At 36.8% G+C, this 27575-nt stretch overlaps 1 protein-coding gene across 1 annotated transcript; it reads left to right on the top strand.

The window, feature by feature from the left end:
* The first annotated feature begins 448 nt into the window (after positions 1-448).
* LOC109112781 (G protein-activated inward rectifier potassium channel 1-like) lies at positions 449-27520 on the top strand. The gene is made up of 3 exons (XM_019125679.2): positions 449-1466; positions 19247-19463; positions 25465-27520. The coding sequence occupies exons 1-3, from the start codon at positions 804-806 to the stop codon at positions 26100-26102; spliced, it is 1518 nt and encodes a 505-aa protein (XP_018981224.1). The 5' UTR covers positions 449-803; the 3' UTR covers positions 26103-27520.
* The last annotated feature ends 55 nt before the right edge of the window (positions 27521-27575 follow it).

Raw genomic sequence — 27575 nt, 5'->3', positions numbered from 1 at the left:
GTTTTGACTTGCTTTGAGTTGACTTATTATAGGAATAAAATCTTGAATGAATGAATGAATGAATGAATGAATGAATGAATGAACGGCTATCGTTTGTTTTAGTGAATTGTGTACTCACGCATCTCAGTCAGCAGATGGCGCTGTTAGTTTGATTAATTGACTGCGGAATAGCATTCAGTTTTGAAGGGAAATTATGATTTTATTGTTGGCTTAAATCACAGAAAAAAAACCACTTTTAATTTTTCGCCTATATTAATACCAACATGACAATACAAAATAACGTGTCAGCTTTAGCAGGACACCAATGTAGTCGACTGAGTAGCGTATTGATTTCAACATTGGACTGGAAATCCAATCTTCTTCCGAAAACACTATTACACACACACACACACACACACACACACACGCAAGCTTCTTTTCCAGTGTAGAAAATAGTATTTCGCTCACCCAAGCCCCCTTCCTCCCACCCACCCTCTCTTATTCTCCTGTTCATGCCATATTATGTGCAGAGGAGCACAGAGAACACAACCCGTGCATTTCACACGGACATCCAGAGAAGAAGAGAGACTAGTACAGAGATGCTACAGTAAACTGATAAATTATAAACAGCCCAGCGTCTTCCTGACTGCATTTACAGTTCAGATTTACGCGAGAAAAAAAAAGTTGGCAGAGAGACCCTGCCCTGCCGCGCGACCTTTTTTCGTCTGCTTTTGAAAGTGGAAAGGCACCAAAGCCATGCTACAGAGAAAGTAAGTTTCCTTTTTGTATTTTTAAGATAATAAACTCCCAAATGAGCTGAAGTTATGGCAGCACTAAGGCGTAAATTTGGAGAGGACTACCAGGTGGTGAACAGAGGCGCGACTTTTCCGAGCGTGCAGGTCAAGAAGAAGCGCCAGCGCTTCGTGGACAAGAACGGACGCTGCAATGTACAGCACGGGAATCTCGGCGGAGAGACCAGCCGCTATTTATCTGACCTGTTCACTACGCTGGTGGACTTGAAGTGGCGCTGGAACCTTCTCATTTTCATCCTCACCTACACCATCGCCTGGCTGGTCATGGCCTCAATGTGGTGGATAATCGCGTATATAAGAGGGGACTTGAATCATGGCCATGACGCTTCATACACTCCGTGCGTCGCCAATGTTTACAACTTCCCGTCGGCGTTCCTCTTTTTCATTGAAACCGAGGCGACCATTGGCTACGGTTACCGCTATATAACTGAGAAGTGCCCCGAGGGCATCATCCTGTTTCTGTTCCAGTCTCTGCTGGGCTCCATAGTAGACGCGTTTCTCATCGGCTGTATGTTCATTAAGATGTCCCAGCCGAAGAAGCGCGCGGAGACGCTCATGTTCAGTCAGGACGCGGTGATCTCACAACGAGACGGAAAACTCTGCTTAATGTTCCGCGTGGGCAATCTGAGGAACAGCCATATGGTGTCCGCGCAAATCAGGTGTAAACTCATAAAGGTGAAAACACACACTGCACACATACAGCTCTACTTGGCCTTTAGTTGATCTAATTATTACAACACAATGCAGCCGAACACAAAGAGTACAAAGAAACCATTTATAAGAAAAGCACTAGTTTAGACATCACTCGTGATTTGTAATATTATAATTTTCTTTAACATTTGACTGCAAAAATAGTACATTTATATTAAAAGCTGGCAGCTGTTTACAGAACATTAAGGTATTGTATTGAGGTGACTGTATATTTTGTATATTATATAATTGTTCATTGAATTAGCTATATAATGTAAATTCCAACATATTTTATATAAGTATCCCAAAAAATTACTCTCTAACAATGTCAGCAATAACTAATACTAGGTAGCCTAATATAAAGATGACATGCAAAATACCATAAGTAACACACATGGTACTAAAATAATGCAATAAAATAAATGTCTAAAATGCCACATAAAATACTCAAATGTAATACATAACAAAATGTAATTTAAAGGCTGGGGATTAAAATAAGGTGCTTTATATATATAAAACATTTTTGACAATATTTTACTGACTTACAGTTAATCAATGAACAGGATTTTACTAATTTGTTGTAAAAATTGCTTTTTGTTTTTACACTGTATGTTTCAACAAATTGTTGCTTGTCTTTAAATCACCAAGCTGTTTAAGAACTATTCCTTTTCATTTCCATTCATTCATTCACTCACAGGTTTTTATTACGTGCCAAGATGCAATACTGGAATGACTTCTAGTTATTAATCCCGCTATTCACTTAGTATTTAATGCTGTTGTTGCTGTATATGTGCATACATAGGTTACGGTGCAGTTTATTTATTTTATTATTTTTATTTTACTTTAATACTCTTTTAGTGTTGTATCATTAAGTTTTATCTATCTATTTTTTGGTATCTTTTTAAATATGTTATGTGATATGTGTGTAGGTAAGGGAATCAATCCCTTTTGACTGTCAGAAATTCAATGAGCTTTAGTGGTGCTTGTCTATGAAAAATAGTTAACATGGGTAAGTGGTGTGGCAGCATTGAACTGTAAACAGGATGTGTGTCAGTAGTGGAAATTCATATATTTATACCAAGCTGACAATATGTTGTTGTTGTTGTTTCATATTGTGTAAAAAATTTAACTTCAGAAATATCAGAAAGTAATTATAATTTCAGAAAGTTATTATTTGCTTTCTTTTTACCAGGAAAAGAGGAGGCTGTTTACAAATATTTTAATCATATTTTGCATTGCTGAAATCAATAATTTGTAGGAATAACTAGTCTTGTCTGTTACTCACAGAAAGTTTAATAAATTAAAAAAGAGTGCCATGATTCATTTCTTTCATATTGTCATCCTGTTTTTTGATGTAAGTGTATGTATGCCAGTATGAATATTTATAACTTTTAGGATTTAGCTACATCTTAAAATGTCTTATTGCTGGATCAGTCTGGTGTTCTCAACCCCCTGAGTGTTCTTTAAAGGAACTGCGTGGGGTTTGTAAGTTGATAAAAAGCTAATAGTTATTTAAATCATAAAAAAATATGAAATTAAAGAAAAATATGTAATATAAAAACAATCGAAATAAACAGATTTCTATGTTTACCTGCATGTCCTGTGACCATTAACAAACATGTTAAATTATTAAAATAGTAACTTTTAATTTTAATCATTGATATTGAGTTTCTCTGTAAAGGTAGTCATACAATCTGAATTTTTCCTCAAAAATGTGCTGTCGTCTTTTACAGAAAATATACCAAGCAAAGATTTTTCAGAATAAGTGACAATCAAGGGACCTGTGAAATGTGATTTAGCCAAAAGTCAGTACAGCTGAGCATTCGAGGCGCGTTAGAATAGATTAGCAGTTACATGAAAAGGCTTGAAATTTTATTATTGTAATCTCGACATGGACAGCCATCGTCACAGCTGAACAAGATGAGACCACAGTGACAAAAGGCTCAGATAAGAGAGTTTTACAGACGGCTAACTGTGCCAACATCTAACATCTGTCACTCGTAACCAGTGACATTTAATCCGACCTGCTCGCTAATTGGAAGGCAGTTCCACGTCAGCGACATTTCTCTCAGTTTTAGAGGGCTTGTTCCAAAATGCGAAGAGAAAAGACAATGTCTCTGGGTTTTGAGCCCATAAGCCTCTCTAAGACTCCTGTGGGAGCTGAGGTCACAGCCAGAGAGATGCCGGAAAATTTGCATTTGCACACTTGTGAAGGAGGATTTTTTGTGTCTTACAGCCTCAGGCAATAACTTTCAGAGCCTTAGAAAAGTGAAGCAGAATAATTTACAGTTGTGCACGTGAGAGCACTGCTAGAGCTGTACGAAATATATTCTGAGGGGGAGAGGAGTCGCTCTTGTCAGTGGAAGCTTTTTTCTAGAAGATGCTTACATAACAGCTCTAGTAGAAACATACTATGCGTTCTTACTCTGTGCTTTGATGCTACTGTCTGTCTGCTGTTCCATATCAACTCGGTCAACGGAAAGGCTTAAAATGAAATGAATAAGGCATGGAAGTTGACTCAAGGACGACACACTCACACAATGGGATTTCTTCCTAGTAATTGATGAATAGAACTGTCAGTCAAAGGCCGCTGATAAGGTGAACAAAGAGGTCAGTGTAACAGAAATGCACTTTTATGGCCCATATGCTTTGAAATTGTGTGATCATCTGAATCTGTCCTGTATAATAATGTTAAAATAACTGATCTCAGCATGCAGAACAATTATAGAGTTAAAGCTGGTGAATATTCTTCAAAGATATGGATGGATGACCTTTCAGGCCCACTCCAAAAATCTTTTGCAGAGCTCACTAATTATCTAGTGCCAAGTGAATGCTGTGATTGATTAAGAGGCTTTGGTCAATGGTGTCTGACTTAATGAAGCAGACTGGCAGTTTAAGCTATGCTGAAGTTTTTAGACAGTGAAGAAGAACAAGGTGAATAAAGTATAAACTGGGAAGGCAGAGTTAAGTTAGTGAGAGATAGTGAAAGATAGTTTACCAAAATGGTATAAGTTTGGGACGGCATCAGGGAACACAAACAAAATAGACAGTGAGAGAAAGAGAATTGAAGAAAATAAAAGAGGCAATAAAGAAATAAAGAAGCAGAAAACTGACTCAGTAAAAAGAAGAGAGTGATGAAATCTCTGTCTCGCTCTCTCTCTCTCATATAACCCTAAATCTTTTCTCATCAGTATTTTTTTCTTGTGCTTCAGGGCTATTTAAGCAGCCAAGAGTTTTTTATCTTTAAAGATCTCACACCCAGAGCACCAAAGATGTGGAATATGAATACAAAAAAACTTCCATAGTTCTCAGAAAAATTGTAGAAAAGAAGCGGTTACAGAACAACTATAATACACAAATATATAATATAATATAATATAATATATATAATATAATATAATATAAAAAATTCATATAAAAGAAATTGATATTATTTTTATATTAATAAATAATTATATTATATATATATATATATATATATATATATATATATATATATATATATATATATATATTAATAGTACTAGCGGGAAGTGCAGGGGCCTATACAATAACTGTTGAAGGAGGCTACTTGACACTTAAGAGCACTTAACATGTACCTATCTAAGCTGGCATTGCTTTCTGTGTTTTAATCACATACAAACCAGCTCTCATTCTCGCACTCTCTCTCTCTCCATCTTGCCAATTTTTTTGTTTAAGCCGGCATATCCAGTCCATTTAGATTCGGTCGCCCACACACACTCACACACAGTCTCAGTCATTCCCAGTCACCTTTTGTCAGATCATGTCTCATCATGCCAGATAAACAAAGCGAAACATTTCAATTGTGCTTTGATAATATTGATCATGCATTTATAATTTCAGATGCACACTTAAAGGGGCACACTTAAATATTATAATTGAATGTGATGGTTTACAGTGGATCTAAGACATATAGTGTGGAGTTTTGTGAGAGTGTGTGTGTGTGTACTTGTACATCATTCATGCAAATAACATACTAGAGATGTTCACACCAGATGAACCCTTTCACGGTTTATCTTATATTCTCTCTAAAAGGCAAGCATAGAGACATTGAACTAATCCTAAAATTTTCAAAAAATTCTAAATGTCATTATTTACCCACTCTCATGTCATTGAAAACATCATGCTATATTTTATGTAAAATAATGACAGAATTACCTATTCCTGTAATAATTTTAGCTTGTTCTACTGCTAATTGCTCTTTCCATATCCTCTCATTTGAGAGAAGCATTGGCATACAAATCTTTCCCATCTTTTTATTGTATCTTCAGTTACAAACAAATGAAGTGGTATCTATAACCTTCCTCTCACCTAATTCCAGTTCTGAGTCACTGTCTCTATTGTTTGTGAATTTATAAACAGAGAATACAGAGCGAGGGTAGAAAGAAGAGAAAAAAGGACAAGATGAAAAGAGCAGAAAGATGAAAGGAGACAAAGATCGTTATCATTTGGGACAAAAAAGAGAAAATACAAGGCATGAGTTGGGAAAGAGTGGGAGACAGAGATAAAAATTTAGCCTTGTGTTTCAGGAAGACACATTCTAATGCAACATGGTAGAAATGAGGAACAATGAATATACTGTATCTCCGTCTTGTATGAAGGTCTGGGTTGAGTTGAGGAAGGAAACAATTTACACTTGAGAGTACCACAATATGTATAGAATAGAATAGAATAGAATAGAATAGAATAGAATAGAATAGAATAGTGGACACTTGAGAGTACCACAATATGCATAGAATAGAATAGAATAGAATAGAATACACTTGAGAGTACCACAATATGAATAGAATAGAATAGAATAGAATAGAATAGAATAGAATAGAATACTGGACACTTGATAATACCACAAAATGTATAAAATAGAATAGAATACAATATTGGACACTTTAGAGTTCCACAATATGCATAGAATAGAATAGAATAGAATAGAATAGAATAGAATAGAATAGAATAGAATAGATGACACTTGAGAGAACCACAATATGAATAGGATAGAATAGAGGACACTTGATAATACCACAATATGACTAGAATAGAATTTAATACTGGACACTTGATAATACCACAAAATGTATAGAATAGAATAGAATAGAATAGAATAGAATAGAATAGAAAATATATTAACATACTATTTATTCAAGTCAGGTTTTCCCACACTAGTTCATAAAGGAATTGAAAAGGGTTTGTGAGCTGTTGAAATCTTAAACACATAAAAATGTAAAATTTAAATAAATAAAAAAAGAAACACTTACTAAACAAAACATTTTATTTGTTTACCTGCATGTCATGTGATCATTATCCACCATTAGAAAACCGTGAACATGTACATGTATTGTTTAATTATTGAAATACTCTATAATATATACACACACACACGCACACAATTATTCTGGTATCTGAGTATTTTAAGTCAAAGAATCATTATGTTTTTACATTTTTATATTGCTCTAGAAGTAATAACTATAATAAATAGTAATAATATTAAAAATAATACAGTAAAAGCATTTTGTGTAGCTTTTATTTGTTAACACTAACCAATGATGAGTGTGCACCCTTTATTTACCTGAGCAAAACCTAATTTTTTTTTTCCTTCTAGGAAACACCCCTTCGGCACACACAGATTTGCACATATTCATTCTCACATTTTACGAGTTCTAAATGAAATTTATTAGGTGATGTGATCACCCAGAGAGAAAACCCATTTACATTGTACGACTAAATATTCTTTCGTGATGATAACAAAGCACTAATTGTGCAAGCAACCTCATAAAAGCTGAGGAGAAACCCGCTCCCAGTGCTGGATCAGTTTGATCTCATTTAGCGTGTCTTACAGCGAGAACAGATGTTTGCTTTTAGGGTGACAGTCACATGTGTGCTGTGATGAATGAGTTAATTGCTGATAATTTGATTACAGGGACAGGCTTTGACTCAGGTTGACTGTGTGGGTGTGTAGTGGTCTTTGTGTGCTTATGTGTTGGTCTCTTTCGTGAGCATAAAGGTCTATTTTAAATTAGTTTGTGTGTGTTTATGCTTGGCAGTATGTTTGACATGAATGAAAAGGTTTAGAATTACTTATAAGGTTCATGCACATAACCTCAAACCACTTGACTGTATGTTCATAGGACACGGCCATGCTGGGAGCTATTTATGCCTTTGTATGAATATGTATGCTTTGGTGTGTGTGTGTGTGTGTGTGTGTGTGTGTGTGTGTGTGTGTGTGTGTGTGTGTGTGTGTGTGTGTGTGTGTGTGTGTTGCAGGTCTGGCAATGATGCATGAAATGTGAGGTGGACAGCATGTTATTTTTCTTGTCACTGACAGGCGTTGGTGACGTGACCCAACAGTGATACAGATGGATGAGTTTGTTACAGACACACACAGGGGTTATACATGTATAACAGCAGTATATAGCAGTATAAGATACCCACTAAGAGGTGCACATTACATTGTCTGTATAATGCTTGTGCATTTTATTTGGTAATTCCACAGAGAAGAAGAGAGAAAAAGAATGCAGAAGCCAATTTGAATTACTCAGTAAAGGTTCAATTCTGGTAACACTGAATAGATTCTATTGATTCTGAGTAGAGAAGGATTACATAAAGTAGAATAACTCTAATGAACAATGAAATGTGCACTATTCTAAAGAGTTCTATAGAATAAGTTTTCAGCCCGGTTCTCATATGAGAACCTAGAGATCTGGTTTGGTCCTCACACGGTGGTCCGCACATGGTGTGACCCAAATAATATAATATTATTGCACTTTATTTGGTTTTTTTTTTTTTTTAATAAAATAATAAGCTAAATAATAAAGTTTGATAATACTATTTTATTTTAAAGTAAAAAGGGAGTATTAAATACAAATACAATTATTTTATAGTAAGCCTAAAAATAAAATCCTAATATTTTTATTATTATTATTTTGAACCTTAATTATTATTTTTTATTTTAATTATTTTCATTTTTCATTTTCAAGCTTCAAATCAGCAAGCTTTTATTTTGGTGGGTTGCCGGCAAGTAAGTATAGGTGTAGAGCTGCCTACTGTAAAGCGTCAGTGAATGAAATGTCACAGTTTTGCATTGTGCTTAGAAAACTTTAACCTATATTTATGCTTTTCAGTTTTAATAGAAATCTTATACAGTACAGTTTCTAAAATCTAAAATGGTAAATGTGCATTAACAGCTGTCAACCATGTTGGTACGCAAATGCGCGGTCTGAACTAATTTACACAGCGCATTTCTTATTTTGGTCGCGCATGTGGACCACTTATGTGCACCCTGTGTGTGTGTGTGTGTATATATATATATATATATATATATACTTTATAATAAATAAATATATATATAATATATATATATACTTTATAATAAATAAAGTAAAATAATTTAAACATTAAAATAAACAGTTAATCTAAATTGGGATGATAGTTCGCAATATTATTATTATTTTTTTCTGTATATTTCATCAAATAAACTCATTAAAAAAACCTTGGTGAGCAAAAAAAAAATTCAACATCAAAATTAAAACATAACAAAAAACTTTCAAACCCCAAGTAACATCGGTGAAAATAAATGAACCGTTTACTTCAACTACAAAACTTGAGTTCAGGGGCTGCCTTAAATTTTTAAAGGTGCCATAGAATGCATTGATACAATATTTTAAATTGTTCTCTGATGTCCCCAGAGTATGTATTTGAAGATTGATCTCAAAATACCCCACAGATTATTTTTTTCATAGCTTGTTGAAATCACAACTTTTAGGGTATGAGCCAAAATGTGCCATTTTTGTGTTTGTCCCTTTAAATGCAAATGAGCTGGTGCTCCTGCCAAGTTACCATGTTACTGACTTCACATTGCTTTCAAAATGCAATTTTTAACTACCACATTCCTATCTATGATCATTCTGGTAGCACGGGCAGTCCCTGGGCAGTCCAGTGAAAAATGATTAGTGCAAACATATAAGACATGACAATGTATCGATGCCCCGTGTAAAATATCAATATCTGTAATATAAATAGGCACCTTACTTTGACACTGTCCACATTTTCACCATCTATGCATACACTGCCAACGTGTGCATTCTCGTTCAAACTCACATGTTGGGACGATAAGACTGCCTGAAGGGCGAGCGTAAAAAAGATGCTCAGGATAGTTTAGGAAATTGTCGAGTGCTTGTGAGAAGTTTTCAAAGCGGTTATTTTCAAAACTGCAGCTTTTTCTACACGGTTTGGCCGTTCGTCCACACACAAACTCTCTTCCACTTTTGTGTGCATGGATAAACAAATACAGACCAAATAACATAAACATGTGCTATGTCTTAACGTAAACAGTTGAGAAAGAAAATGCATGTGTATCAGTATGTTGGATCCGTGCTTTCCTTCTTAAAGTGAAAGCAGACTTCTGTCAAAGAAAAATTTTGACAGACAGACAGACAGACAGACAGATAGATAGATAGATAGATAGATAGATAGATAGATAGACAGATAGATAGATAGATAGATAGACAGACAGACAGACAAACAAACAGATAGATAGATAGATAGATAGATAGATAGATAGATAGATAGATAGATAGATAGATAGATAGACAGATAGACAGATAGATAGATAGATAGACAGATGCAACAGGATGGAATGTGACTGGGTATAGATGTGCTATTCTGTTGATTAATATTTTATTCTGATTACACTGGTAGACTACATATGTCATGAATTTCTATCTATAGTATCACTCTAGCCCCTTTCATACTGCGAATTCCGGAAAATACACGGGTAATGTGTCCCGGCAATCGTTCCCGGGTCGCTAGATTTTGCCCCTTTCACACTGCCAGTGATTACCCGGAATATGTGCATGCATTCACACACAACCCATAAAGGTCCCGTGAAGACACGTGATATCAGGGTGTGACGTGTAATGTACGAGTCGAAAACGCTAGGCACATTAACTTTCACTTAAGCTGGCGAACGATTTCAGCTTCAGCGCGGAAAGTGAGGAACTAACTGATCTCTGCTTCTTTACAGTTTGCACATAGTTGTTTCATCGTGAACGTTGATCTGCCTTCAAAACACCCGCTAAAATAGTCACACGATAATGTGCGTCATCACTACGACACACCCTTTACAGCATTAGTTCTGGCTTTTGATCACACAGCGCTCGTTATGGGACTGAACCCGGCAATGTTACTAGGTCCCCAACCCGGGCTCAATCCCGGAATCAATCCCGGAATGTGTTTGCGTTCACACATAAGGCGACCCGGCAATATTCCGGCAATTTTCCGGGTCCAACGTACAGAGTGAAAGGGGCTTCTGTGAAGTGTGAAAGTCCCATGCATTTGGTTGTGAGTACCCCCCCCCCCACCAGCTCTGCTGTCAAAGCCACTGTGAGTCAGTGGAAGGCAAAGCAGTAAAAGCAGTAGCCTTTTATTCACTCATGCACATGACTGAGTCAAACGGATGGCTGCTGGTACCTTCTGCAGAGGAAAGAGGTTTCAATCCACCTCCTCCTGATTTCCCTCTTCTTTAAGACTCTTTCCTTTCTCTCTCTCCTCCTTTTTCCTGTGGGATATGAAGAAAAATGGCAGGTTTGATCTGGCAGCTCTTTAGTCTACAAGGCACACATAAACACAAACAGATAAATGTTCAGTCACACAGATGCATTCAAATGGCCATTTGAATAATAGCTTTTTCACTTCAATCAGAGAGGTGCTGTTTTTAAGATTGCTTTGGCTCTGTCTAGCTGTGTGGCTTAAAAGCCAATGGATACTGAATTAAGATGAGTACAGCCTTTAGCTTGACCTCAATCAGCGTTAATGTAAACATTATAGCTCATCAGACCCATGCAAACATCTCATCACTTAACATCTTATTCAAATTAAGTAACTTGCTCATTTTAAACAGTTTAAGATTATCACCACTGCCCACTGTGATTTGGTGTGAATGTGTGTATTTAGTAGTGTTTACCTGAAATGTGCGGGAAAGATCATGTGCACAATTTGCTGGTCTGCTTCTTGAACTTAGTAATCTGTCTTTTCAAGCTTAACTTAAAGAGACAGTAGTAAAAAAATACCATTACCTAAATTTAAGAAGCAGATGAAAGCAACAGAACGTTTGTGTTTCAATACAGCCTGCTGGAGAATAATGTAATCCCATTCATACTCAATACAACAAACCTCCCAATGAACCCCACATCATGTGTACAACAATGGTTTCTTGAGTCTCATGCATTGTGTATTTTAGTTACATGCCCGGGAGGAAACTGAACATCAGAGCAACAATCAAAAGAAATGCTGACAGGTTTGAAAAGGAGGTGATGTTCTTAAATATTTTAGTTTCTCATTGTTGTGATAATCTTTCTGCCCCAGCACTTGTGTTCAAAATACATTGGGAGGAGAGCTCAGGGTATCATCCCAATATCCTCCTTCTAACAGCCCAAAAATAGCAAAGATTGCATTATGTTTTAGTAGGCAGAAGTACCCTGTCCAGGTTATTGTTATAGAGAAATTACTACGGTAACACTTTAATATAGGGACCAATTCTCACTATTAATTAGATGCTTATTAGCATGCATGTTATAGCATATTGGCTGTTTATTAGTGCTTATAAAGCACATATTCTGCATGACCATATTCTACATCCATAGCTAAACTTAACAACAACCTTGCTAACTATTAATAAGCAATAATTAGGAGACCATATATAATCATCAGAACAAGATGGTGGCACGTCCACACACAGCGGCTTCTCTCTGTCCCGTCAGAATGATGTTTTTGTGTTTTTTTCTTTCGTCTTTTTTCTTTTCTGTCGCAGTGTTTTTGTACTTTTGTCTTCATCGCGTCTACCTGTCTTTAAGCGCGCATACAGTCGTGAGTTTCTGCTGGATGACGGCAGAACCGCATTTTTAGACACCACCTACACCATCACCGACCCCCACTACTGCATCTTGCTCACAACGAAGGCGCCACAAGCGGCGTGAGAGGAAGCAGAAGAGGGGTAAGCGCGGAGGTATCCAGGCTAGGCTAACAGCTAACCCACACAAGCCAGCTATCCCCACCATCGTACTGGCTAACGTACGCTCTTTGGACAATGAACTGGACTACATCCGATTACTACGCTCAACTCAGAGTACTGTAAGAGACTGTTGTGTTTTTGTGTTCAGGGAAACATGGCTTAGTAACAGCGTTCCAGACGGCGCTATTCAGCTCGAACCAGCTGCATGCTATTGAGCAGACAGAGCTCTCGTCGCGGGAGGTAAATAAAGATTGTGTTTACATCAATGATGCGTGGTACCGCAATGGTGTTGTGGTCTGCAAACACTGCGCACCACTGGTGGAGTTTATGATTATTATGTGCCAGCCGTTCTATCTACTGAGGGAATATACAGCCATACTGCTCGTTGCTGTATACATCCCTCCGAACAACAACAACAGCAACAGGAACGATGCACTAAGTGAACTGTGCCAGCACATTAGTGAGTAGCAGACAGCCCACCCTGATACTTTTCTCATCATAGCTGCAGATTTCAACCATGCAGACTTAAAGAGTGTGCTTCCAAAAATACACCAACACATTAACTTTCCAACACAAGGTAATAACATTTTAGACTTTGTTTACACTACCCAGAGAGGAGCTTACAAGGCCCTCCCCCTCCCCCACCTTGGTGCCTCAGACCACATCACTGTCATGCTAATGCCTGCATACAGACTGCTCGTTAAAGTTGCCAAACCAGTTCACAAACAAATTCAAGTGTGGCCGGAAGGGCCGTCAGAGGCTCTTCAAGACTGTTTTGACACAGCTGACTGGAATATGTTTAAGCAGGCTGCCACATACAATAACACCACAGACCTCCAAGAGTACTCAGAGACTGTCACTGCCTACATCACCAAGTGTATTAAGGATGTAACAGTCACAAAGACCATCACTGTCCGGGCCAACCAGAAGCCGTGGATGAACAGGGGAGGTCTACAGACTCCTGAAGACGCAGAACGCTGCCTTCAGAGCTGGAGATGAGGTGAGCCTGAAGACAGCCAGGGCCAACCTATCCCGCGGCATCAGAGAGGCTAAGAGAAGGTACTCCAGGAGGATGGCCCATCGTTTCAGCGACAGCAGAGACACTCGGAGCCTGTGGCAGGGAATACAGACCATTACGGACTACAAGGCCCCACTGCGGACCTGTGACAGCAACATCTCCCTCCTGAATGAGCTGAACGCCTTCTTCGCTCGCTTTGAGGAACAAAACAGCACCACTGCACAGAAGACTCCACCTCCTCCCGGTGACCAGGTGATGACACTGACCCCAGACAGCGTGAGGAGATCCTTCAGCAGGATCAATGCACACAAAGCTCCATGTCCTGACAACATCCCTGGGCGTGTATTGAGAGACTGTGCAGTGGAACTCACTGATATCTTCATAGACATTTTCAACATCTCGCTTAGTCAGGCTGTTGTTCCCACATGCTTCAAAGCTACCACCATCATTCCAGTCCCGAAGAAGCCGTCTCCATCCTTCTTCAATGACTACCATCCTGTTGCACCTACTCCTATCCTCATGAAGTGCTTTGAACGGCTAGTCATCCACAACAACAATTCCCTCCCCACCCACCTCCCACCACCCCCACCATTCATAACATCCCAACAACCCCACTGAACATATGACACCATTGCAACTGCCCTTCACTCAGCACTCACACATATAGACGAAAAGGACTGATACGTCAGAATGCTGTTCATAGACTTCAGTTCAGCACTTAACACAATCATACCTCAACAGCTCATTTACAAACTGGTCCAGATGGGACTCAACACTTCGCTGTGCAGCTGGCTGTTGGACTTTCTGACTGGAAGACCTCAGGCAGTACGGGTCGGCAGCAACACATCCAGCACCATCACACTGAACACTGGGGCCCCCCAAGGATGTGTGCTGAGCCCCCTCCTCTTCACTCTGCTGACCCACGACTGCACACCATCACACAACTCCAACCTCTTCATTAAGTTTGCGGATGACACGACTGTGGTGGGTCTCATTAGCAACAGAGATGAGACAAACTACAGGAGCAAGGTGAGCCACCTGGCCAGGTGGTGCAGTGACAGCAATCTCTCTCTGAACGTGGAGAAGATGAAGGAGATTGCTGTTGACTTCAGGAGAGTACACACTCAGCATGCTCCTCTGACCATCAACGGTGCGACTGTGGAGAGAGTGAGCATCACCAAGTTCCTGGGTGTGCACATCACAGAGGACCTCTCCTGGACCGACAACACGCAGCACTGGCCAAGAAAGCACAGCAGCGTCTCTACTTCCCCCACAAACTGAGAAGAGCTAGAGCCCCGGCCCCCATCATGTGCACATTCTACAGAGGCACCATCGAGAGCATCCTGACTAGCTGCATCACTGTGTGGTATGGCGCCTGCAATGCATCCTGCCGGAAGACTCTTCAACGCATAGTGAGAGCAGCTGAGAAGATCATTGGTGTCTCTCTCCCCTCCCTCCAGGACATTTACGGAACCCGTCTCACTCGCAAAGCCCTCTCCATTGCAGGTGATCCCACCCACCCGTCACAGAGCTTCTTCAGTCTGCTGCCATCAGGGAGGAGACTGCGGAGTCTCCAGGCCAGGACCAGCAGACTGAAGGACAGCTTCATTCAGCAGGCTGTCAGGAAGCTGAACTCACTCCCGAACTTGCCCCCCTTCCCTCTTCTGCCCCAGGCACCACTGAACTATGAACCACCCCCACGATTCCCACATCCCCAGGTCCTTCCACTCCCCCCTCCCACTTGCATACGATGACATGCACCAGTCACTTTGTGCAGCATTGGTCTGCTTACTACCTCATTCAGCATAGAACTGACGTCATTCTACTACCTCTTCAGTCAGTTTAAATAAAAGAACTGCTCTCTGAGCCCTTTGTCACTTTAATCAGACTGAATAAGTATGCATTACAATCTTTTTATCTGTACTGTTTGTTCACCTCACTGGTTTGCACTCTATCTGCCATGTGCCTTGCACTGCTTTATTTAACTTTATTTTTTATTTTTATTATTTTTTTATATATTTGTATTTGTATAGTTGTATTTATATTTTAGATTTGATCTGTATCTATCTGTATTTTTAGGCTCTACTGTTAGTGTTATCTGTATGCACCATGGGTCTGAGAGTAACGCAGTTTCAATTCTCTGTATGTATGTACTGTACATGTGGAAGAATTGACAATAAAGCAGACTTGACTTGATTAGACTTGACTTGAGTTTACTCAGGCAAAAGTTGTGGCTAATAGTTAGTTAATGGACCTTAAAATAAAGTGTGACCATAACTATTTCCAAAAATTTTCCCGAAAATGGAAGTTCTGTCAACATTTACTCACCTTCATGTCATTCCAAATCTGCAGAAAGAAAAAAAAAAGAAAGAAAATTTATATAGAAGCCACACGTCTTTATTTGAATTGTTTACAAACAACATTGAAGCCGATAATTTGATATTTTGGTCTGTTTCTTCAAAATATCTTTGTGTTCCTCAGAAGAAAGGAAGTCATACTGGTTTGGAATGAGGATCACTAAATGATTAAAAATGTCATTCTGGCATGAACTATTTCTTAAAAAATAAAAATAGAACTATAAAATAAAAACAATACAAAGTAATGGCTAACTTGTAGCTAACTACAAGATATTTATGGTAAAATAACTATTATGATAGTAATGTTGAACAAAAATGGTTGCATAATCAGAGCAATTCTTATCTGGTGCAAAATGGTCATAAAATAAATATGACATAGAAAAAACAAAAACAAAAAAATTACATTTAACTACAAAAATAGTAGACGTAGGGAAGTGCTATATACTCCGCAAAACCAGTCCAGGCATTGCTAGGTTGCACTACCATCAGAGCAATTCTCTTGCTCACCATGAATGCATGGTGCAGTAAAACAGTAATATTGTGATCAATTTAAAATAACTTTTTTCAATAATATATTTTGACATGTAATTAACCCTGTAAGCTGAATTACTCCATTCTCCAGTGTCACATATATGCTAATTTGCGCAAGAAACATTTTTTTAATCAATTTTGAAAACAGTTGTGCTGGTTAATATTTTTGTGAAAACTATGCCTGAGAATTAAGAAAAGAACAATGAATGTAAAAAAACATTACATGATTTTTGCTTACATTTAACTACAAAAAAACAATACATACATAACTACAATAAAATAATCAAAAATGGTAGACAGATATAATGACAGATTATATACTCCGCAAAACCAGTCCAGGCATTGCTAGACTGATATAATGGGGGATGGAAGACAGGAGTGCTGCTAAATAAAAAGCAGTAGGCACATCGATTTTTGGCAGGGATGTTTGTGTGTGTGTGTGTGTGTGTGTGAGCAAGGATACACTGGATATAGGTAGTTGGTGTGATGCGACTTCATGGTGGAATTGCTCCTTGTGGGTTGATAGAGAGTTGAGGAGACACTTAGTGCTGCTGCTCCAGAACCTCTGTGTGGGTGAAGGTTCTGTTTCCATGTGTGTGTGTGTGTGTGTGTGTGTGTGTGTGTGTGTGTGTGTGTGTGTGTGTGTGTGTGTGTGGGTGGGTGGGATGGTGTGATTTCAAAAGTAAAAGTTTATATTCTCTCATTCTGTGGTGGAAGTGTGTGATGTGTAGAAAAGTGTATGTATGTGTAAGTGGTAAAGTTTTACATTATCATCAAAGCCACATATCAAAAATTAAAAAACAAATAACACTCAACACTCAGTTTTTATTTTTTTTTTTTTTTAATTGTTGATGTGTTCATTTTTCATGTTGCAATCAATATAACCAATCAATTGATCAACCAGCCTTACTGGTTACTGGATCAATTCCACATTAAAGCCTTAATCAAGTCAACTGACAATGCAATACATCTGATCGATGTAGGGCTAGTGGTTCTGGCACAAAAACAAAAACACACCTGCTATCATATACTGCCATGAAAAGTGAACATATTTTCAGAGTTTGATCTTTGTGGGTCGTCTTGTGGTGAAATTTCCCTCACTGTCTTTGATTTTTTAGCCTGGCCAAGAATGTGTTTGCAAGAGAAAGTACAAGACAAAGAGAGAAAGAGCAATAAGAGTGAGATGGAGAAAATAATGGGGTAAGAGAGAGATAGAGAAATGTCATACTGTGTCTGTATGAGCACTATTAAATTTTTCTGCTTGGGAGCACTGGATGTAGAAGTGATAGGCCCTGTCCAGCAAGCCTTCCCTGCAACCAGAGTTCATACTCACCTAGCAACTCAATAGATTCATCTCATGATATTAAATAATGTTCACCTTATTCACCATATTGGCTTCAGTTTACTGATCAGCTGATATCAGATATGGATTTGAATCAGCTATTAGCTATGTACAGATCTGACAGTCACTTAGCAAAGGTGTGCAGTTTTAGCTCATTTGTATTTGTGTAATGTCTAAAGATGAAATATGTCTGCTTATATAAAGTATATCAACTATTATTAAGATTGATTATTAAGATTAAACATTATTAAATATTATTAATTCTCTTATACTCACCAAGGTCATATTTATTTGATCATAAATACAGCAAAAACAGTATATAATATTGTAAAATGTTACTAAAATTAGAAAATTTTATTCTATTTTGTTATAATACAGAATTGTATGACTTAAATTTAATAATAAAATAAATGAAATTTAATTTAAATAATTTTAGAACATTATAACCTACAGGGAGGTTAATCAAAAGAAGAAAGAAGGGAGAATAAAATGACAATTAAATTCTAAAACTAAATTATCTTCCTTTCACCTTTGTAGCTCTTAATGCACTTTGTCTGTATTTAGAGACTGGAAATGCTTCCCCAGTTTTGTGTAGTTTACATGGAATATGATTCCATGTGGAAGCTTTTAATGCCTCACTGAGCTCCAGTGTTTTAGGTAATGGGCCTATTTATAGAGGGTTGTTAGTTTACATCCCATGAGGCTGTTCTACAGCTGTAAGGCCCTTTTGGAGATGATCTTATCCTAAACAGCTCCAGTAAGACCACTGCACTGAGAGAGGATGATATGGAGACTTGAAAGTGAGAGGACATCCGCTGAATCCCTTCCACTTGGTATTCAGAGAAACATTTTTGAGAAGAGAATTAGTGCATTCAGCTTCATCCACTGTCTTTCCACATACAAACACAAACCCTATATGTAGAAAAATGTAACCCTCACACTGGAGTTTCCTTCTCTTCTTCAGTTTGTAATTGCCCTGTAAATCATCCGGTCTTAAATTTCACTAGCTCTCTGAACAGACACTCTTTATCGTCTTAAATCACGGCTGAAATGACACAGTGCTTTGTAAGCATTTTCTTATCTCACCCCAGCCTCCTCCTTTGCTCTGTCTGTGTTTTATTTCACTGTTCTGAGCTCAGATGCTTGTCAGAATTCCCCATTCACTCCTTGCCAGCCACAAACACTCTCTCTCTCCACTTGCCTAAAGAGGAATATTTCCCTCACACACTAAACAGCATGAATATTTCCCTCAATTTCAATATATTCTGTTATTTCGGGTCTGATTACCCTACACTGTATACAACAGACAAATTGTAAGTATACATGCTGACATCCTTCTTTCAATTTCCTATTTCCATTTCTATCTCCATTTCTCACCATACTTGATTATCTTTTTTCAGATTGATTGTTCCTGCTGTAATTTGTCTCGGATATTGATGTTTTTTATGTGATGACTGCTATGATGATGATGATGACTTCCCTGTGTCTCACCAGTCTCGTCAGACCCCGGAGGGCGAGTTCCTGCCGTTGGATCAGTGTGAACTGGATGTGGGCTTTGGAACAGGCGCTGACCAACTCTTCCTAGTCTCTCCCCTCACCATCTGCCACGAAATCAATCCCAAGAGCCCTTTTTTCGACCTGTCCCAACGCTCGCTCATGAATGAGCAGTTTGAAATCGTCGTCATCTTGGAGGGCATTGTGGAGACAACGGGTGGGTAGCATCTTTCACTCCAATCTCCATTTCTTAAGGAACAAAATCTGGCTTAACACAATTTTTGATTTACAGTATTGCTCGAATGTCATTTATTTTACTAGTTTTCATGTAAAAAATATCAGTAACACTTTACAATATGGTCCATTAGTTAACATTAGTTAATGCATTAACTAACAATAAGCAAAACATTTGTATTTATCTTTGTTAATGTAAGTTAATAAACTGTTCATAATTTTTTTTTTTTTTTTAAATGACTTTTTATTTCAAAATTCAGACAACAAAAAAATGACTTTTTATTTCAAAATTCAGACATTTTTATATCACACATTTGTGAATTTTCTCACAATTATGTTTTGTTGTTTCTGCCACAGAATAAAATATAAAAAGGTAATTGCAACTTTTTTTCTTAGATTTCTGGGTTGTAATTTTTTTTTTCCCGCCACTGAATAAAAAATTTAATAGTGATCTTTTTTTATTATTATTATTATTATTATTATTTGAAGAATAGTCAGGAACTCACTGCATCTTCAAAATAGACAAAAGGAGGTGCGTAGACCAAAATAAATAAATAAATAAAGAATAGGTAGAAAGAGAGTCCGCACACTCTACCAAAAGAGATAGATTTTATCATATTGATTTTATCTTGCAACTGATGACTTCTTCTTCTTCAAAAAAAAAATAAATAAATAAATACATTTAAATAAAAACAAACTGGGAAATTAGCTCAGAATTTAGATAAATCAGAATTATGAGCTAAAAAGTCAGAATTACCTTTTTATTTATTTATTTATTCATCAATCCATTAATTTATTCATTCATTCTATGGAAAAACAGATCATCATTGATGGTAAGAATATAGAAAATCAGAAATTGAAGCATGTCTGCATATATATTTACATTTTTTCTGATGTATGAAATTAATGGGAGTCACGCCCAAAATAATAGAATATATTTATAAATGCTTTAAAGTTTTATATTGTTAGTTCTTTTTAACTAGTGTTAACAAATGTAATCTTATTGCAAAGTGTTACCAAATTATCTTATAAACAATAAAAATTATCTTATAAACAATAAATAAAACTTCCCTTAAAAACAAGATGAATATATTAAGATTTTTTTTTTCTGCATTTGTTTTTGTATTATGCATAAATCTAACTTTTTTGACAAGAACAAAACAAATGTGCCAAAGACAATTTAATTTTCTTAAGCTAAGATGTATTCTCTGAAAACAAGTCTGATGCAAATTTGCTTCCCAAGTAAATTTATCTTGTTTTAATGGCATTAAGATTTTAATGGAAAACATGACACAATTTCTAATTAAGAAAAAGATTTTTGCAGGGTGATCATTTGTCATCATTTGTCATCATTCATCTTCATTTATCAGATCTAATTGAAAATATCACTTTTCTCACACTTTCTTTGTACTTTTTTTACCTTGTAAACTGTGAATACTTCTCTGTATTCTTCATCGCACCCCTCAGTCTGAATGGATGCAATAGGTACAGTGAGGTCAGTAGGGGTGATGACTGGGTTGTAAAAGAGTGTCTTTCTGATTTCATTATCAGGCCTGTGCTGTTAGAGGTGCCTTCAGCATAATACGTTTGTTTATTTTTTTCAGTCACATGCTTGTCAGTTTGATGTATGAGCTTCAAACCTTGCTCGAGTTCGATCTGTTCCTGCTGTCTTTTATGCTGGCAGAGTGCGAGGAAGTAAAGTAACTGAAGAAGGCAGGATGGGATTTTCTTTTGAGGATGTGAGAGTAAGAGAAAGCGAGAGCATTTTTTTTTCTTTTTTAGCATTCTTTTTCACTGTACAAATAAACAGAAATATAATTAGAATTTTCATTTCCTGTCTCCTTCTCACCCTTTCAATCAAATATAAATCTCAGTTCAATTTTAGAGGTGTTTTCTAAGCATAACTCATCTGACACAGTTTCTGCTACAAAAAGGACACCTCAAATCATTGGAGCGATGCATGCTATTAATTGCATTTCTAAATGATATGCTTTATCTAACAATAAAACTAAATATAAATACCTTAGATTATCTCGCTCTTCTGATCTGAGCTAGTAAGCAACATTGATATTTTGGTAGCATTTCAATTATATTATCTTTATTTATACTAGTATTTATTAATATGCCGAATTAGCTTTAATTTTTATTTTTATTTTTTTATTTCAGTTTTATTTCTATAGTTGAATTTATTTCAGTTTTAGTTATTTAGTACTTAAAAAAAAAGAAGCTAAACAAATATAATATATATATATATATGTAATATATTGTCCGGGCAGCTAACAAAAATAAAATATGTTGTTAGCCGATATTTATTTTTTATTTTATTTCAGCTTTATTTCAATAAAATAAATACATATTTAATTCTATTGCATTTTCATTTTGAGAGTAATGCATAAAAGAGGCAATAATAACAAAGTATTAACAAGGAAAATAAATAAATATATAAATAAGACACAGTAAGTGACCATATATTAATAATTATTAATATATTTCTAATTATTTTTATTAGTTCTTTTGCACTATCTAACCTTTCAGAAGAAAACAGGAAATTTAATTCAGCTTCATGTGTTATTAGTTGTTTCATTGTAAATTACCTCTGATAATAGAACAACTTGCAGGGGGCCTTTCAATCTGAACTCTCTCGCTCTCTCCGGGAAATGATATAAGATGGAGACAAAGCGAGGAAGGGTATTATATAGCCTCTGTGTCAGTGGTGCCCATTATTACAGGTGTAACAGCAGTGACAGACACAAACACTCTCACACATACACTTATCAAGCGTGTCAGTGCACACTAGAGGAAGGCTTCTGGTAAACCATTTCTTCATTCAATCTTTCATTCAGTAATTAATTTTTTGTCAGGCCAATGATGGGGCAAACAGTCATGTGGTGATTTGAAACAGTTAACCACCCTGCTGATCGAGAGCTGAGGCCTGTCATGTACTCATAAGTGCTTATTGATCCACGGAAGCCCTAGACACAGACAGAAATGTCAAGTTAATCATTTTACACAGTGGTACAAGACAAAGCCACAGCTCTGTATCACTTTGAGGGCTTTACATGAACATTTGCAGCTCACAGAATTAAAAAGTCTCATTTTAATTAGCATCTTCTCTTTGTAAACCCTAATATGAAACAACACAGAACGAAATATATGTGCAATTTAGTCAAATAGACTAAACGCATGTGTGAAAGCGGGAAGCACAAGGCTTCTTTTAATCAATACCATAGATCAGACCAAAGGAGACGACAGACAGACTCTAATTACGTATGCTGACAGAGTATTGCGCAATCAAGAGTCTTACTGTGAAGACTGTGAAATTTGTCTTGCTTTAAATGAGAGCTTAAAAAGCTACTTTCAGCTGAACTGCAGTGAAGCCATTGATACGTTCGCAAAACCTCTTCCAGCATTGATCCATCATTTAAGCCTTTAGATGAAGCCATGCCACCCCATTGCTCCTGCTCAGCACGATCACTCTGGCAGCAAAATATGGGATTTTCAGTGTGATTAATGTCACATAAACTGGTTTAATTACATGGGATGATGTAGTGCCAGCAGAAACGCTCTGAGAGAGTGAGTTGTTGTGATCTTTATCCTTCATTTTTGAAAACTGAGGCTTGTTCATGTTTCGCATTAGGTGCTGATAATTAGTAGGCTATTTAATGATAATTATTTAATCATGACCAGGCCCACACAGAAGCTCCACAGACACCTGTCACTGATGATTTTTTACATATCCCCTGTCTTTGCATATTTGTTTATTAAATATTTGGCTAATTTGATGCTTATCTGTAATACACCCAAGGCCAGTTTAACACTTTGTTACCATGTTTACATTCAATCTGCAAGACGTGCAGATTTTCCCCTAAAATCAGCACTAAAAATGCTAAAAGACTGCAAAAGTCTGGGCCTGATTATGAATAAATAACTGTGCGATATCACAATAGCTAGAGTGCTGACTCACTGAATATCATTTATGATGTTAAAAACCAACAAAACCTGTGCTCATGTGATATTGCTTTTAAACAGTTCAATAAACAATAAGTGACTTACACTTTAGACCATTTTTCTGGATACTTGGTGTATTTTTGATCTACTAACAGAAATTAATGAGTGGTTTCAACAAATTATTTGAATGAATGATTCAATGTCTCACTCATTTCTTCATTCATGAATGAATCAGTGTTTTTTAATAAAACTATTGAGTGAGTGATTCAATGTCTCACTCATGATCACTTGGTCGGTACAGGAATGAATCAGTGTTTTTAATAAAACGGTTGAGTAAATGATTCAGTGACTACGTTTACATGGACTTCAGTAATTTCATTATTTATCTTACTCTGAATAAAACAATATTATGATTAAGGTGTTTACATTAATTGCTTTTAGAATATTCCTTTCATGTTCCCATTCCCATCATGTTCCCGCTCTTTTATTTGCTGTGAAACGGTTGACCACTGCCGTCTGTGTATCCTGTCGCAAAATGTGGTGAAAAGACCCAAAAAAACTGAAAAAGTTTTATAAATGTCTATACAACACTACAACAAACCTCAATAAAACGACTAAAATAGGAATACTCCATATGTCCTAATTCAATTTGTGTTTACTTCGAGTATGACTTTAGCTGGATTGAGGTAATCAAATATCTCTGTTTACATGGTAGATTTTTAATCTGAGTATTGAATTAATTAAAAACCCAATCATAATCACTTGTGTCATTCAGAAATAAACGAGTGAATAATTAAATGGCTCACTCATAATCACTTGTGTCATTCAGAAATGAATCAGTTTTTTAACAAATTAGTCGAGTGAATAATTAAATGGCTCACTCATAATAACTTATTTCATTCATGAATGAATCAGTGTTTTTCATTTTTTTTAAAAGTTGAGTGAATGATTCAGTGACTCACTCATGATCACTTGTTTGGCACAGGAATGAATCAGTGTTTTGAATAAACAGGTTGAGTAAATGATTCATTGACTCACTCATCACTTGTTTTGATCATAACTGAAACAGATTTTTTAACAAGTTGAGTCCTCTGCACAATGTGACTTTGCTGCTGCCTGGAATTTAACTGCTGGTTTCGTCTGGCCAGACGAGAACTGGCCCCCCGACTGAGCCTGGTTTCTTCCAAGGTTTTTTCTCCATTCTGTCACCGATGGAGTTTTGGTTCCTTGCCGCTGTCGCCTCTGGCTTGCTTAGTTGGGGGCACTTCATTTACAGCGATATCGTTGACTTGATTGCAAATGATTGCACAGATACTATTTAAACTGAACTGAGCTGGATGATGACATCACTGAATTCAATGATGAACTGCCTTTAACTGTCATTTTGCATTATTGACACACTGTTTTCCTAATTAATGTTTTTCAGTTGCTTTGACACAATGTGTTTTGTTTAAAGCACTGTATAAATAAAGGTGACTTGACTGGAACTATTGCATAATATAAGCATATACTCTAAACACCATTGTGTTTGTAATTACATAAATACTACTTCAGGATGACAGCATACATTTTCCAGCTTCTCTTTTTATTTACTGGTTTGTGTCCATGAAAATAAGAATTACAATTCTGCGGAAAGTGAAAACAACAAAACACAATGCATTCCATAGGTAGCTGTTGGCAGTTGTTTAGTGATTGCTCTATTGATTGTTTTTAATTTTATTGTAGAACAGATTGGATTTTCAGTCTTCCTGACCTTGTAAAGCTATGGCTCAGGCTGTGTTTATGACTCACTGAATGGCCCTCTGGCTGAATTATGATTGCAGGAGTCTTAAAACTCTTCCTTGCATGGCCTTCTCACGCACATTATATACTGAGTCTGTAAATCACATTCTTGGAAGACAAAGTAAGAGGGGAGTATAAATCATTCTCATGGTCAGGCTAACCTGACAAAGAAAGCCTCCTTATTTGTAATACATTTTTACCATAAACCTTTCCTCTCCATTGTAATGCTTGTTATTGTATGCTGTTTCTCACAGGTATGACATGTCAAGCTCGTACCTCGTATACAGAAGATGAGGTGTTGTGGGGTCACCGCTTCCTTCCTGTTATGTCTCTGGAAGAGGGCTTCTTTCGGGTGGACTACTCCCAGTTTCACAGCACCTTTGAGGTTCCCACGCCACCCTACAGCGTGAAAGAATACGAGGAGAAATCCTCACTCCCCTCCCCACTGGTCACGCCGCACAGGGAGCGAGTGTTTTCCATGGACTGCCTGGAAGTAGGTGAGGATGGGGCCCATTCCGGAAGCGCTTCTTGCAAGCTGCCAAGCAAACTCCAGAAAATGAGCTCGTCTGGTAGAGAAGATCTGCAGAGGAAGGTGCTACGCTTGAGTTCGCAGCCATCCGAAAAGGCTTCAAGCACGGGAGACCTTCCTCTTAAACTACAGCGCCTCGGCTCCAGTCCAGGGCAGGTTGATGGAGAGGCACGATTCCACCTCAAAGCCCTCAAGGTGGGTTTCCAGCCCATGGCCATGTCCACGGGGGACCTCCACCAGAGAAGTCTGCCTCCCACCCCAGCAGCCATCCCCACACACCCCCACGGTCCTCCACACACGCCTGGTGGCCGTCCAGAGGACAACTTGCCTCCCAAATTAAGGAAGATGAATGCAGATCGCTGACCTAGAAGTGCTTTTAAAACTTTCTCCTAATCTGAGAGCAGTTTTCCGTGTTTATGTACAATGAACACGGACAACTATGTCCAGATTAGAGCAAAATTATTATTTTGTTTGGAACTAAATAAGGACTCCTGTAGAGTAATGGCAACATGTCAGAAATTAACTTTCTGACTGCACACAATGAATGAATATTTGCATTGACTTGCACTGCAAAAGTACTAACGTATTTTTAATTAGTATTTTTGACTTCTTTTACAGTAAAGGGTCTAAAAATCCTTGAAAAACTAAATATTTATTTTAAAAAGTTAAATGCCTAAAGATCCTGGAAACAAAATACACAAGATAAAAACACTTGAAACAAGATACATTTACTTAAAAGAAACACATAATATACTGTATATACTAAAAGTTTGGTGTCAGTAAGATTTCTTGTTTTGTTTTGTTGTTATAAGAAATTAATACTTTTATTTAGCACTGATGCATTAAATTGATTAAAAGTGACTATGAAGACTTTTTTCACAAAAGTATTCTATTTCAAATAAATGCTGTTCTGGTGAGCTTATTGAATCTGAATCCTTAAAAAAAAAAAAAGTATTGCGGTATCCATTCAATACCAATTGTAGTAACAAATATTGAGCAGCACAACTTTATAATAATAATAACTGTTTCTTGAGCAGCAAATCAGCATATTATAATGATTTCTGAAAGATCATGTGACACTTATCACTGATCATGTGAGTAATGGTGCTGAAGATTCATCTTTTTCATAACAGGAATAATATACATTTCAAACTAAATTAAAATAGAAAAAAGTTGTTTTAAATTGAAAATTCACAATAGTACTGTTTTACTGTATTTTTGTTCAAATAAACGCACCCTTGGTTAACAAAAAAGCTCCTTTTAAAAACATAAAATGTTACTGATCCCAAACGTTTGGGGGAAAATACACCTAAATTAAAGATACTTTCTTTGAGTATCTTATGCATTGTTGATTCTCAAATAATGTTTGATCGTTTGATCGTTTCAATGATTTTCTTTAGATATTTTAGCTGTAAAATTAGAAAAGAAATACTTGTTAAAAATAGAATTTTTTGCAGTGTGAGAACTAGGTGGAGGTGCATAACTAGTAGAAAGCATGAGAAGTAACATTTAATTTGTTTTTGTTGTTTGTCTTTTTCTTTCCTTCTATCTTTTTTCTTTCTTTCTTTGAGAAAGCACAAAACTCCAACTGGAAGTACTGTGATTTGAATTCTTTAGCTGTTTACTGGTTACTATATGGTCACCCAGTGTCAGTCACACATTTAGTAATATCACAAATATACACAATTACAATATGTGCATGCCTACTTCTCATCTCTAGCTGTGTATCATACAACTCCTGTTATCCCTAGTTAAAATGAATAAATTATATTCAGCTGCAACATAGAGTGTGTTTAATAGTCTCTCTGGTACAGAAGAATCAAGGACATATGAATT

This window comes from Cyprinus carpio, chromosome B3, assembly GCF_018340385.1.
Source record: "Cyprinus carpio isolate SPL01 chromosome B3, ASM1834038v1, whole genome shotgun sequence".
In the NCBI taxonomy this organism is placed as follows: Eukaryota; Metazoa; Chordata; class Actinopteri; order Cypriniformes; family Cyprinidae; genus Cyprinus; species Cyprinus carpio.
This window is presented reverse-complemented; position numbering and strand designations above follow the sequence as displayed.

What these genes read in the sequence shown, in the direction of transcription:
- LOC109112781 (XM_019125679.2), top strand. Translation starts at nt 804, where the DNA reads ATGGCAGCACTAAGGCGTAAATTTGGAGAGGACTACCAGGTGGTGAAC. An exon ending in TCAGGTGTAAACTCATAAAG is followed by an intron (nt 1,467 to 19,246) that starts GTGAAAACACAC and finishes GTGTCTCACCAG; the next exon opens with TCTCGTCAGACCCCGGAGGG. An exon ending in GGGCATTGTGGAGACAACGG is followed by an intron (nt 19,464 to 25,464) that starts GTGGGTAGCATC and finishes TGTTTCTCACAG; the next exon opens with GTATGACATGTCAAGCTCGT.